Genomic DNA, 15010 nt, shown 5'->3' on the forward strand with positions numbered 1-15010 from the left:
CTTTGCTTTTGTATAGAACTGCAGGAGACAAGTTTATTATTAGGAGGTTCAGACACAGCTGAAGCCGTTTTGCAGCTACACATCTGCAGATGCTGTTTTTATTTTTCCTGATGACACAATTCATTGAAAACAGCATCAACTCCTCCTTAAGTCATCTTGCTGACTGACTTGGACATTTCAAAGCTTCTATGCCACAAGCTCTTTACTTTGGCTATATGTTTACCATCATTTTCCTGCTAAATCATAAAATGTTGCTGGAATGAATTCACATCTGCATTCACCCTGATGCTTCTGGCAGCAGTTAGTAATTAGTAAATGAGGAAGTTTCATGTCCATGTTTGTCAGATGAGAGGCTGCTGGAGCTCATTATCCTACCTTGTTTTCTGCCACTTTTCCTCACTCCGTCACTTTGATGGTTGTTGATGTTTTCCTCATCAAGTCGTATAAATACCTCTTCTAGTATGTGTTGGATTACTGCAGCTTTGCCTCTCCTTCTTTTCTTAATTGCTCACAATGAAACAAACTCTATAGAGCCTTAAGGACTGAAGGGATTTTCTTCACCATACTAAATTTTTTCTTGTGTTTTTTATAAACTTGGAAGCATAAAAATAAATTGAAGTTATTTTTCCTTACTCACTAAATAATTGGATCTTACCTCTGGTTGTGCTATGAATTCTCTCAACAAGTGTCCGTTCCAAACAAATCGCTGATCTGCCTGAAACAAGAACAGTTACAGAATGGTAAATCAAGCCGAAGCTACTACTATTAAGTCAGATAACGTACAGTACTCTGTCCTAAACCACCCTGTTCTTTAGAAGAATAGAATAGAATAGAATAGAATAGAATAGAATAGAATAGAATAATCCTTTAATCGTCCCACAAGAGGAAATTTGGTTGTAACAGCAGCCAAAAAGACACATATACAAACAAACAGTACACAGGACACAGAACAGAAACATACACAATTTTTCTTACATATTTACAATAAGGACAATGGTTACTATAAAAAGTACTGTACAGTTATTAAATTATATAAAAATAACTACAGATAAGAGGCAAACCCAGGTTGTAGTGCGAATCGGTTGATTAACTTATTGCAGTTACAGTGCTGATGTAAACATGTGATGTTGGGAGCAGTTCTGATTGTACAGTCTGACAGCTGCAGGGAGGAAGGACCTGCGGAAACACTCCTTCATGCATCGAGGATGCAGCAGTCTGTCACTGAAGCAGCTCTGCAGTTCAGCAACATTTACATGCATGGGGTGGGAGACTCTGTCCATCAGAGATGTTATTTTGGCCAGAGTCCTTCTGTCTCCCACCACCTGCACTGGGTCCAGGGTGCATCCCAGAACAGAGCTGGCCTTCCTGATGAGTTTATCCAACCTCTTCCTCTCAGCTGCCGATAAACTGCTGCTCCAACATACAACACTGTAAAAAATGACAGATGCCACCACAGAGTCATAGAAGGTCTTTAAAAGCGCTCCCTGTACTCCCAATGACCTCAGCCGCCTCAGCAGGTAGAGTCTGCTCTGACCCTTCCTGTAAAGAGCATCAGTGTTGTGGCTCCAGTCCAGTTTATTATTCAGGTGAACACCCAGGTACCTATAAGAGTCCACTATCTCAATGTCCACTCCCTGGATGTTCACCGGTGTCAGTGTGGTGGGTCTGCGTCTCCAGAAGTCCACCACCAACTCCTTGGTTTTCCCGGCGTTGATCAGCAGGTGGTTCTGCTGACACCAGTCCACGAAGTCCAGAGTCCACTGTCTGTACTCTGAGTCGTCCTCACCTGTGATGAGGCCGACTATGGCAGAGTCGTCAGAAAACTTCTGCAGGTGGCAGCGTGGGGAGTTGATGGAGAAGTCTGCAGTGTAGAGGGTGAAGAGGAACGGTGCCAGCACAGTTCCCTGTGGGGCCCCCGTACTGCAGACCAGTGTATCAGAGACACAGCCCTGTGACCTCACATACTGTGGGCGTTCTGTGAGGTAGTCCAGTATCCACTGGGACATGTGGTGGTCCACTCCCGATAGCTCCAGCTTGTCTCTCAGAAGTCGTGGCTGGATGGTGTTGAAAGCACTGGAGAAATCAAAGAACATGATCCTCACAGTGCTTCCAGGCTTCTCCAGGTGAGTCCGAGCTCGGTGCAGGAGGTAGATGATGGCGTCCTCCACCCCGATGCCAGGCTGGTAAGCAAACTGCAGCGGATCCAATGAAGACCTCACCAGGGGGCGCAGATGGTTTAGAACCAACCTCTCGAGGGTCTTCATCAGATGCGATGTCAGGGCTACCGACCTGTAGCTGCTGAGGTCCTTGGGATGGGAGGTCTTTGGTACCGGTACCACACAGGAGGTCTTCCACAGCTGTGGTACTTTCCCCAGTGACAGGCTCAGGTTGAACAGATATCCTAGGATGCCACACAGTTCGTCTGCGCAGCACCTCAGGAGCCTGGAGCTGATGCCATCTGGACCTGCAGCCTTCCACACCTTGATCTTGCGAAGCTCGTTCCTCACTTGAAGTGCTGAGATAGAAAGAGTGGATTTTGGGGGAGGGGTGTGTAGGTTGGAGTCCACAGAAGCCGGGGGTGGGTGTGATGACTGGGAGCTGGGAGGTGTGAAGCTGAGAGGTGTGAAGTCCTGAGACGAAGGACAGGCAGTCCCTGAAGATGAAGGAGATTGCAGCAGGGGGGACGATGCTGGGGGAGGGGTGGGTGGTTGATCAAACCTATTAAAATATTTATTTAGGTCATTCACCCACCCCAAGTCTCCTGCAGCCTGGGGGGTTGGTTTTTGTCCTGAGATTGTCTTCAGGCTGTTCCAAACCCCTCTGATGTTGTCCTGTTGCAGCTGCTCTTCCATCTTCCTCCTGTAGTTTTCCTTTCCTTGCCTTATCTTCCATTTCAGCTTCTTCTGAACAACTCTCAGCTCCTGTTTGTCTCCAGATCTAAAGACTCTCTTCTTCTCCTTGAGGAGAGCCTTAATTTCAGGATTTATCCATGGCTTGTTGTTAGAAAAACACCGTACCTTTTTGATGGGTACGGTGTTGTCCACACAGAAGTTCATGTAATCCGTAATGCAGTCTGTGATGCTGTTGAGGTCATCCTCCAGGGGGCTGCAGAGGTTGTCCCACACAGTAGAACAGAAACAGTCCCTCAGGGCCTCTTCAGTCTCTGCCGACCATTTCCTTACTGTGCGTTTCACTACTGGTTCTCTGTGTACTAGAGGTTTATACACAGGCTGGAGATGAACCAGATTGTGATCTGAGCCCCTCAGGGGAGGGAGAGGTGATGAGCTGTATGCCTCCTTGGTGTTGGCATACAATAAGTCCAATGTTTTATTGTCTCTGGTGTGGCAGGTAACATACTGGGTGAAGGTGGGGAGAGTGGAGGACAGGGAGATGTGATTAAAGTCCCCAGAGATCAGGAAAAGGGCCTGAGGGTGCTGTGTTTGGAGTCTGCTGGTTACAGTGTGCAGGACCTCACAGGCTGCTGCAGCGCTAGCAGAGGGCGGGACATACACATCTATCATAATCACGTGTGTAAACTCTCGCGGTAGATAGTACGGTCTCATGCTAACTGCTAGCAGCTCGATGTCCTTACAGCATAGTGTCTCTTTGATAGATAAATGCCCAGAGTTACACCATCTATCGTTCACAAACACAGCCAGACCCCCTCCTCTCTTCTTACCACTCTCCGCTGTTCTGTCGGCCCGGATCAGATGAAAGCCATCCATGTTTACGTGTGAGTCCGGAGTTAGTGCAGTTAGCCACGACTCTGTGAAGCACATCAGGCTGCACTCCCTGTAGCTCCTCTGATGTCGGGTAAGAGCCGCCAGCTCGTCTACTTTATTGGGGAGAGATCTCACATTCCCCATAATAATAGATGGAATCGCTGGCCGGTACCTCCTAACTTTACTGCGACCAGGGGCGGATCTAGAAGGGTTGCATGGGGTGGCAAGTGCCACCCTAAAATGATCCCTTCCCACCCCAAGTGCAACCCCAGTTTCGCATATGACAGTGTTGTTTATTAAAACAAGATAGCATTAACAGTTTGAGCGTAGTTACAGTCAACAGTGAATGTAAATGCTAAAACTGAATATACTTGCGTAGTGTTCCCCTCCTGCACCATTAACAAATGGTTCAGCCCATAGCAGGACGGCTTTTTTCTTGTTTTCAGTAGCAAGTGATGCTTCTGATTGTGCCAGAGCACATTTTGAACAACACCATGGGAATTTCCGATTTTACACAGGTGGTTGGATGTTACACTCTGGAAATGGAAGGAAGGTGAGTGTTATTAACCCTCTGTGGTCCACGGACACGCTGCACCTCCAAATCACATGACTGATGTAAGCTGACATAGCAACACGCTGCAGCCACGCTGAGTCTCTATTTCAGCCCACATTGAAAGTTCGGACTTCAAAGTTTTTAAATTTTAATTACAGGCCAGTAAATCCAGAGTTATGATAATATATATAAGCCATGCTTTTTACTAAATACTGTTGTCACGTTTTTGTGTGTGTGTGTTTTAAGCGTTTTCTAAGGACAGCGCGAAAACAGCAAAGAAAGGAAAAAAAGCCACCTCTTTCCTATCGGTGGAAAAATGTACCATGTCGACCAATTAAAAAAAGTCAACATGTGGGATTTGGTTGTTTAGGAAGAGGGGAGAGAGTGACGGTAACGGCAGCAAGACAGAGCGAGCGAGTGAGAGAGAGAGAGAGAGAGAGAGAGAGAGAGAGTTTTTAGATGTGGGAGATTTGTGACGTTTAGTGTGGAGTGTATACTTAGTGTGTTGTGCTGTCTTGTGTAGTCGTTCTGTTGTGTAGTCGTTGTTTTGTTTTGTGTGTCAGTGAGGGCACTAACAAATGTGACAAAGGCACATTTGCAACGTAAACACTGTCACTAAGTAGAAAACCAGCGGAGTGATACACCTCCTGTTGTCAGGCCTGCAGGTTTGTCCCTGTGCTCTTCTGTCTTTTGGTGGACAAACCTTTTTTTACTGGCACACATCATTTGTGGGGCCTCTTATTGCAACACCTGATTGTTCTCTCATTTTAGTTTTAGTAATATTTTTAAATGGTTGTACAAAACGAAAAAAAAACGGCAGGTGTATTGGCTGCATTTTTAGATAAATAGTTGTGTATGTTTACAAAATGTACATTTTATATTTACTCAACATATCTATGGGTTGTTTTACAGTAAAAAATACTAAGATTTTAAGTTCTTTGTGTGATTTCAGATCAGTGATACTAATGCAGTATGTCAGTGAAAAAAAACAACTAAATTCAGTTGAGCTGAAATGATACCAAACAAGGCAAGGAGGAAAAAATAAAATGAAACAATGAGGGTGAAATACAAACGTAAACTCAAAAGGAGTTAAAAGTGGCTGTTTTATTTCAGACCTCAGTGGGTTAATCCAACAAATCATGAAAAATTAGGTTTAAATTTTTGTTCATGACAGTGCAGATTTCTGACATTCTGTATAATTTAAGCATCAAACAATCTGATTGTTTTCTAACAAAAAACAGTGAAACTTAAGTTAGACGTGTGTTTGTAAATGAACCGCCCCATGTTGTGTAGTTTTATGGATTTTATACTTATTGGGCTACATATTTATTTATTATACAGGCTATACAGTACATAAGATCACATGTTTTATGTAACTAAAGTGTGTAATTATGTGGGCTACAGACAATAACTGAGTTATAGACTATATTTATATGAAAAACGTGTATACTTACTGCATTTGAATCATTTTAACCATATGTAACCACCTGCATATGTGTTTGGGGGGAAAAAAGGCTTTGATTTTGCCACCCCATTTGATTTCTTTGCCACCCTTATGCCACCCTAAGAAAATCTCTCTAGATCCGCCCCTGACTGCGACACCCGATCCCGGCCCGAGTACCGCGTCTCTTCCTCCTCACCTCGCGGGGGATGTTGTCTTGCTCGGCGGTAGGCAGGGCAGCGGAGGCTCTGAGGGCTAACAGCTGATCCCTGCTGTAAACAATTGGAGGTCGGACCTCCACGCGCTCTCCGGACACAGATGCCGTAAAAAATGTAATAAAGAACACGATTGTCCATAAAATTCTGAGCTCCATTGTGGGGGACAGCAGTCCACAATAGAAAAACAAGAACAAGAAACACAAAAACAACAGAGAAACATATATTAAAGAGAAAAAAGGACTCGGTCAGGTCGGAGCTGCTGATACTGGCTGCCAGCTCGGAGCAGCGCCGGTTTTGTTAAGAAAACAGGAAACAGGTGCAGCAATTTATTGAAACATAATCTAACAAATGATAATACAGCTCATACTGAGTTCTTACAGTCCTAACAAACTTGACAGTCAATATTTGGTATGACCAGCTTTACTTATCAACACAGTCTTAATTCTCTTCAGCAGCTTCATTCCGCCTCAGTGTCCCAGCACGTGGGACAGGTATCTGCTCAGGACACGTTAGAGCAGATCCAGCACATTCCCTCAGTGAACTATTAATGTTTCATTTCAGGCCCCTCTTCTGTGGAACCAGCTTCCAGTTTGGATTCGGGAGACAGACACTATCTCTACTTTCAAGATCAGGCTTCAAACTTTCCTTTTTGCTAAAGCATATAGTTAGGGCTGGACCAGGTGACCCTGAATCCTCCCTTAGTTATGCTGCAATAGACGTAGGCTGCCGGGGGACTCCCATGATGCACTGGGTGTTTCTTCTTCACTCACTGTGTGTTAATAGACCTCTCTGCATTCAATCATATCTGTTATTAATCTCTGTCTCTCTTCCACAGCATGTCTTTATCCTGTCTTCCTTCTCTCACCCCAACCAATCGCAGCAGATGGCCCCGCCCCTCCCTGAGCCTGGTTCTGCTGGAGGTTTCTTCCTGTTAAAAGGGAGTTTTTTCCTTCCCACTGTCGCCAAAGTGCTTGCTCATAGGGGGTCATATGATTGTTGGGTTTTTCTCTGTATCTATTATTGTAGGGTCTACCTTACAATATAAAGCGCCTTGAGGCGACTGTTGTTGTGATTTTGGGCTGTATAAATAAAATTGAATTGAGTAGTTCTCCAGGCATCTGGGAGGACATTCAGAGATCTTCTTTGGATGTTTTGCTGTCTTTTACACTGCTCCAATAATGTTGAGGTCTGAGCTCTTCAAAGCCCAATCCATGACTGACAGTGTTTCGTGAGGTTTCCAGGTATGATTCTCCTGGACTGGAATCATGTTTGGGGTCAAATGTAAAATGCTGCTGCCAATAAGATGCTTTCCAGATGTTTTTATATAGTGGACCAAAATCTGATGGAGCTTTTCCTCATTCATAATGCCATTAGTTTTGATAAGACGGCTGTAGACATTCACTGTTGGACCTCTCTTCTGACCTTCTTGTGCACAGAGAAGATAATATGAATCAAAAATTTGGATTCATCACTTGAGACTTGTTGCCACAGATTTTCAGTCCTGTTCTTGTGTAATTTGGCATACCTCAGCATTTTCTCCCTGCTTCCCTTCCTAACAATAAATTCTTAACTGCCACTCTGCTATCATTTCTGAGGCGGCTTTGATAAACAGGTTCAACGGAAGATCCAGATGCGTCTCTCATGTCCTGTAGCTGTAGCTTTTACTCTTTCCTCTATTTGGCCTCTTATTTTTTAAGACACACTAAACAGTATACCAAGATATGTTTAATAGCTCTTTGGCAATCAACTTGCTGGTGCAAAAACACTAAACTGTGTTATCTTTGCCATATTCAAGTAGAAATGGGAACAAATGATGTTGTTTTATGACAGGCTGCCTAAAGAGACTTTAATTTAAAACTGGTTCTCCGCTTAGTTGCCTTTTTGTGTGTAGACACAACACAGGTTCATCCCGTGAGTTAGGAGCCTGAACTATTGCTCAAGAGCACTTTTAACACAAAAAAAAGAAAAGAAAAGAAAAGAAAAGGAAAGAAAAACAGAGTCTGGCTCATTGGAAGCAAAATACATAGAATTTTGTTGGATTTCCATATTATGATCATTTATCACTGTATGTCCAACATGTTTAACCATGATTTGATGGTCTCTCATATATATATATCCTACTTTACTTCACAGGTCAGAGATACAAGCTCTTCCTCGCTCTTTTTCCCCTCTCAGTTGGATTAATTAATCAAGTGCAGCATTAAAAAGCTTAACTTTTCTGGTCAACACCCTGTTAGTGATAACTGGCACATGTGGAGTTAGTGACTGAGACACTTGCATACTTTAACAAAAAAACAACCTCTAAACCAGGGGTGTCCAACTCCAGGCCTCGAGGGCCGGTGTCCTGCAGGTTTTAGATCTCACCCTGGGTCAGCACACCTGAATCACATGATTAGTTCATTACCAGGCCTCTGGAGAACTGCAAGACATGTTGAGGAGGTCATTTGGCATTTAAATCAGCTGTGTTGGATCAAGGACACATCTAAAACCTGCAGGACACCGGCCCTCGTGGACAGACTGAGGACCCCTGCTCTAAACCATTATTTAAAAAAAGAAATGCTTCCAGCTAAGCCCTGAATTGTAGCCACAGTGTCTTCCAAATACACAAGTTTACATTAGAAATATCTTACCCTCTCCAGAAGGCTCATCTCCTGAAACTCTGGGCTGGTGTTTGCCAGGCGCTGCAGAGTGTGTGTCAGATCATAGTCGGTTGCAAAGTAGAAACCGTCTGAATGAAGCATGCTGTTAATCATGGACAGGAAGGTCTTGTTGTCTTGCATCTGCAACAAGAAATAAATCCAGCAACAAAGCAAGAGATACACCCAAGACACACACATTAGCAAAATACTTCAGGAGTCATTTGGACTTGTTTTCTATCCACAGGACACAGGGACCTCGCAGTCACTGAGTGGACCATGAAGTCATGAGCATACCAAAGTATCTACCATCAAATGTGGGGCCAACACATATGCTCCACAGCAAAGCCTAGCTAAAACTGGGTCATGCAACAGCACATCGATCTCAAGCACAAATCTGTAACACAATGGCTGAAAAAAGATAAAGAAGGTGATGCAGTTGTTGTATTTAAAGTTCAAAACTCTCTGGACTTTTAGCTATCTGTGTATAAACAGATGCCTGCAAACCTCAGTGAACTGAAGGAACTCTGTAAAGAAGACTTTACAAAAGTCCTCCACAATGATGTGTAAAAATGTTTACTTTGTGTTACTGCTGTTAAAGGTTGTTCTGATTCTACTAAGGCGCAGAATCAGAAGACATGCAGGAGACACTACCTGGTTGTCTGTGAGGTGCAGTATTGTTTTTTTATAGGAGATTACGTCAAAGTCCAGAGCCTTCCACACAGCATGACCCAGCAGATCTCCCACCTTCCTCTTCTTTGTGATGACAACCAGGTACATGCCTTCAAGAAAAAGAAAGGAGAAAGCAGAGCAACAATGCACTGGATTATCCAACTTCAACTAAATCACCATTCCAATATTTCACAGTAAAAAAATGTAACTACACACTGTGTGCATGCTGAACTTACCTGCCACTAAGCGTATAGTTCCCATCAGTCCACATATTGGCCTGGTCTCAGCTGATGCAGGGACATCCTTTCTCACTGAGAAGGGCAACAAGGACACAACAATGGTTTTTATGGACACAAGAAATATAGCTGTAACATCACTGAAACTGGGATTATAACTAAGGAGGGCATCTATTATTGTTTCATTATCTACTCTCCGGACTTATTGCAGCCCAACAGGTAATCTCAGTCTTTCACTGAATGTACTATTGTGACTGACCAGCATGTTACGGAGTGGGTGGGAGGACTTGTCTAGCATTGTCCTTATGTCGGACAACATCCACCTTTAGAGAATCCAACACCATCCCCACAACTGACCCTGTGGATCAGTTTATTGAGTCTGTTGGTCCTTAGGCTGCTGCCCCAGCATGCAAGAGCAGGCCTCGAGGGCCGGTGTCCTGCAGGTTTAGATATGTCCTTGATCCAACACAGCTGATTTAAATGAAAAATGACCTCCTCAACATGTCTTGACGTTCTCCAGAGGCCTGGTAATGAGCTAATCATTTGATACAGGTGTGCTGACCCAGGGTGAGATCTAAAACCTGCAGCACACCGGCCCTCATGGACTGGGATTGCCCACCCCTAGCATAGAAGATGGTACTGGCCACAACAAAACCCTGAGCAATGTCTGACAGATGTGGTACAGCGCAGTAGTCTTTCTGTCAGGTAATCTATAATCAAGAAAACAAGAGAGGAGCATAGGCCTAATGGTACTAAATGCACTGGAAAACTCGCCGCCTTTTCCAGAGACACGATTGAACAGGAAGATGATGATGTCCTCAGCTCTGAGGCTGGTAAGTGAACTGAAGGGGGCCCAAATGTGGAAGAAACGCTTCGTCACTCATCCGACTGACTTCTTCAGTCTCAGCTGACTGCAGGTTTCCAACCTTGTAAAGACTACATTTGCATAATGACCGAAACTAGCACCACTGATTAACAATGGCTGTGAGATCTATTTCATAATCGTCAATATGCAAATTGTCATGACAATTGGTCAATGGCCATGAGAGTTGGGGAATGGCTGCAATCACAGCATTGTAAAATGGTGACAGATGTACCCTTAGGCCCCCTCTTCGATTCAGAGATGGTCTTTCCCTTTTCATGTAAATGGCCTCCTTGACTCCGCCCTCAAACCAGCACTCCTCCCTGTCCAGGATGTGCACATCCTCATCATTGAAAGAGTGTCCACTGGCCTGTAGGTGTGAATAGACTGCACCAAGATATTTTGGACAATTCAATGTTCCCAACTTGGGAATGGCCCGCTTCTGTTGGTGTGGGAGAACTCAACTGTGAAAAGGTCTTGAGCAACCCATAATTTCTCTATATTTTACATAAGAGAGGACAGACTTTCACCTAGTTTCTCTTTTTTTAAATGCTCTCCGTGCTGTATGAAGTCATTTCAAAGTTGTTCTTCGGACACTGGCAGCTTTTACTCAAAATATTTTTATTGAGTGATTGTGGATACAGTTTAGGGCACTGGTTACATTGAATACAAAACAGAGCTTCTCATATTAGAACATAGGTAAAGAAAAAAAACACAACCCAGGAGGGGCGATTAATCCTAACAAACCCCACAGAAGTGAGCTGTGACACTGGCAGCTTTGACTGTTGGCTGTTTTTATGACAGTGTTCTGTAAATACTTTCTGTCAGTGAAATACTGTTTCCATGTATTAAAATCACAGCCGGCATACAGAGGATATTTGGGCTGGGGTCTGGAAGTCATTGGCCTCCCACTTTTGGAGAACTGTTTGAAGATGTCACCAATTGTCTAAAAGTGCTACTGACATGAAATTCACACCAGATGTTGGTAATAACCCAATCCATTCCACACATGCAAAGAAATCAAACCACAGATGTGGGTATGTTAAATTAAGTTATGTGTAATAATGAGAAATGAAATGACACAGGGAAAAAAGTATTTAAGACGTAAAGAAGAAAGGGAGGTGCAAAAAGGAACGTCGTCACAGCAGCTGTAATCTATCAGTAATTAGAAAATAATCCTGCCACGTAGTGCAAATTAATCTCAGCTGGTTCAGTCCCAACTGATGGCCTATAAATATGTGTGTAATTACCAAGAAACATCTAATGATGGGTAAAACTAATAAGCTCTCTCAAGACCTTCACAACTGTTGGAAAGCGTACTGATGGCATTGGTTACAAAAGAATTTCTAAACTACTAAAGGTTCCAGTGAACACTGCTGAGGCCATCATCATCAAGTGGAAATAATTTCACCATAAACCAACCAGGACCAGGTGCTCCCTGCAAGATTTCAGACAGAGGAGTAAGAAACAAGAGTTGTCTAAGAGCCAAGGACAACTTGTGGAGAGCAGAGAGACGAGGAATCAGCAGGTACAATAGTTTCAAAGAAAACAATTAGTAATGGGCTGTATGCACACTGACCACAGCAGATTCCATTGCTGAAGAAAAAGCACACTGGGAGAATATACTCTGGCCACATGATATCAACTGAACTCTCTGGATACCACAGTACACACCATGTTTGGAGGTCAAAAGGCACTGCATGTAACCCCAAAACCACCATACCAACAGTGAGGTTTCAGCATATGGCACTGGCACATTTCATACAATTTAAAGAAAGATGAATGGAAAAATGTACAGAGACATTCTTGATAAAAATCTGCTGCCATCTGCCAGGATGATGAAGATGAAACGAGGGCGGACTTTTCACCAATGCGATGATCCCAAACTCACAGGATTGGTTGGTTACACAGAAAGAAAGTAAAGCTGCTAGAATGGCCCACACAATCACCTGACCTGAATCCAAATGAAAATCCATGGACAGCTCAGAGTCCATAGAAGAGGCCCACAGAGCCTTCGGGATTTAAGACTGTGATTGGGCCAAAATCACACCTGAGCCATGCATGTGACTGCTTTCTCCATACAAGAGATGGAGCTTGGAGCTGTCACACCAACAAAGGCTTTTGTACAAAGTATTAAATACATTTCAGTAAGCATGTTCAATACTATTTCCCTGTGTCATTTCTCATTATTACACATGATTTATGGTTTGATTTCTTTGCATGCATGGATTGGATGGCGTGTCACTGACATCTGGTGAGAATTTCATGTCATTAAATTTACTTATTTTACACACAGTAATTAAATACTCCTGTTTATTCTTTATTCTTCTAAATTTAAATGTTATTAAAAATGAAACAAAATATAGCTGTTATAACAATGTATACAGTTTGAATATCAAGGGGACGTAAGTAATGTTTGAAAACTGTTTCATAGTACTTCCAAACATATATACACACAAGCTCCCAGGCCTCTGGTAGAGGACCCAAGTTTGAGGGGTAGACCGCCCACAGGGGGCGAGCAGGGAATTTTTTTAATATGATGCTTTTGTACCTTTACACAACATGCTTCATTCACCCATTTATACAAGCGCTTTTAACTAAAGGGAGGGTTTAAATCAAACATTCACACTCTAATTGATAGATCAGAGAGTAACTTGAGGTTAGTATCGTGCTCAAGGATATTTGGCATGCAGACGAGAGCAGCCAGGGATCAAACCACCAACCTTCCAGTTAGAAGATGACCTGCTCTACCTCCTGAGCTACACCCTAAATCTAAATCACTATCTGCCAAACCAACTAAAGACATAAAGTATTTAATTTAATTTAATGGGGGATTTTTTGTTTTGTTTTTTTTAAAGGATCTTGAAACACAATTTCCTATTTTAATGTTCAAACAAAATTCAATTTAGCTAGATATATGTAAACTGAAATGTTACTTAAAGTGTCTATCAACACTGGCAAAAAAAAAAAACTCTCAAATTGTATATACTTTCTTTAATTCCATATTTAAATAATAATAAATTTAAATGCCATTTTGAGGTGTAGCTCAGCAAGTAGAGCCGATCATCTGCTAATCAGAAGGTCTGTGGTTCAATCCTTGGGTGCTTCAGTCTACATGCCTAATATCCTTAGGCAAGATACCGACCCCAAGTTGGAGTGTGAATGTTAGATAGAAAGCACTTACATGGAAGCAGCTGCTTATGTGAAATGGTGAATGAGTGCTTTGATTGCTCAGGCAGAGCAGAGAAGCTGTCCACTCACCAAAACGAGCAGAGATTTTCTTTGGGCTATTCACTGAAAGCTTTAAATGATCTCAGTCGTTTGTTTGAGGTTGTTTTCTTCTACATTTTTAGACAGCATCCCGACCTTTGGCAGGGGGCGTGTCTATTTGCTTACCTGTTAGAGTCATCTCAGTTGACACCCTGTCAATAGCCAGGACATCCACGGAGCCATCATCACAAGCTTCTATGTAAAACTTCTCTGGTGTGATGTGCCTGATGCAAAAGACAAGACCAGGTTTAAAAGCCAACATGAGCCCATGGGCAGCTCACATTAACACCGACGGCGCTGAAGGAGCCGGTTACTGCTGGAGATTCTGAAACATGGCCTCATCACATCTTCTAACCTCGCTTAGAAGCTCAGTTACTAAGTGTTGCGTTTGCTCACATCCATATTTAAATGTGTTATTTAAATGTGATTATAAACAACTGAATGGAAATTGTTTAAAAAAACGAAACAAGTTGGGATAAAATGGACGTTAGCATCAGTTCCTCGACAATTAACGAGAAGCTAACGTTCACAGAATGTAACTCAAACGTGTGTCGTTGTAGTTACACGCCTACTAAAGCCTGGCACGCCTCTTCATTCAGCGTGGACGGTAAATAAGGCTGTGTGATGTTACTGTTTCATTCTGCAGCACTTACAAGCTGAAACTCTGGAAGGTGTTCGCCATCTTTGCTCCCGTAATCTCAGTGACGTGTCAGGCTACTTCCGTCGTCAGCTGTGAGCGCGCGAGCGTTTGTTTCACCAGCAGGGGTGAGCGAGCTCCACGCGCGGCCGGACACCGGAACAACACGGTTCTGTAGAAAAATAAGCAGCAGTGGTTAAAATGCCATCTTTACATTTTCAGTAAGGCGTTAATGTAACGCACTGCCGTACTACATTTAGTTACATCGCAGGTACAATTATATGTGTAGTTGCGTTACAAAGGTTCTTCAGGCGGATAGAAAGAGAAAATTTCAAACGTTATTTTTCCTTCTGCACATCAGAGCAAAGCATAAGCAGATTTTAATTTCTTTGTAATATCTCGAGCATTAAGGAATAACAGAGACGGCTTCGACCTCACAGCCATCGCTTCATTTCCGAAACTGGACATAAACACAAACACCGGGACAGCAATCAAAACACTGCTGCCCCCTGGTGGTCAAAACCGTGTCCACCAACTGTTATTCATTAACAATCCTCCCCCCTTAACTGAAACTACTGTGTAGTTTAATAGCTTAACTATTGAACTATTGAGTTCCTGTTTCTCTTTATTCTTTATACTTTATTCTTCAAGTTGCTCCGTTCTTTGTCCGTTAACTACTTCCACAATTTTTGTGCAATTTTCACCATTCAAATTTCACAATATTCTGCTATTTCTCCTCATTCCTGCTATATCTTTTTGTACT

The 15010-nt window shown here is 43.0% G+C and overlaps 1 protein-coding gene across 4 annotated transcripts in view; it reads right to left on the minus strand.

Moving 5' to 3' along the window:
- Positions 1–15010, minus strand: part of sacm1lb (SAC1 like phosphatidylinositide phosphatase b) — a 54519-nt gene that overhangs the window by 21577 nt on the left and 17932 nt on the right. The window contains exons 2-7 of one of the 4 annotated variants that reach the window (XM_025911630.1): positions 14264–14419; positions 13737–13834; positions 9479–9553; positions 9225–9352; positions 8565–8714; positions 656–715 (exon numbers count right to left, since the gene is read on the minus strand). In XM_025911630.1, the coding sequence (XP_025767415.1) occupies positions 656–715; positions 8565–8714; positions 9225–9352; positions 9479–9553; positions 13737–13834; positions 14264–14292 (540 nt within the window). In that variant the 5' untranslated portion in view covers positions 14293–14419. Of the gene's footprint in view, positions 1–655; positions 716–8564; positions 8715–9224; positions 9353–9478; positions 9554–9737; positions 9913–13736; positions 13835–14263; positions 14702–15010 lie in introns of those variants that run through there. The other 3 variants (XM_005472359.4, XM_013268384.3, XM_013268385.3) reach the window with 3 other exon arrangements.

Source organism: Oreochromis niloticus, linkage group LG11 (assembly GCF_001858045.2).
Source record: "Oreochromis niloticus isolate F11D_XX linkage group LG11, O_niloticus_UMD_NMBU, whole genome shotgun sequence".
Lineage (NCBI taxonomy): Eukaryota > Metazoa > Chordata > Actinopteri > Cichliformes > Cichlidae > Oreochromis > Oreochromis niloticus.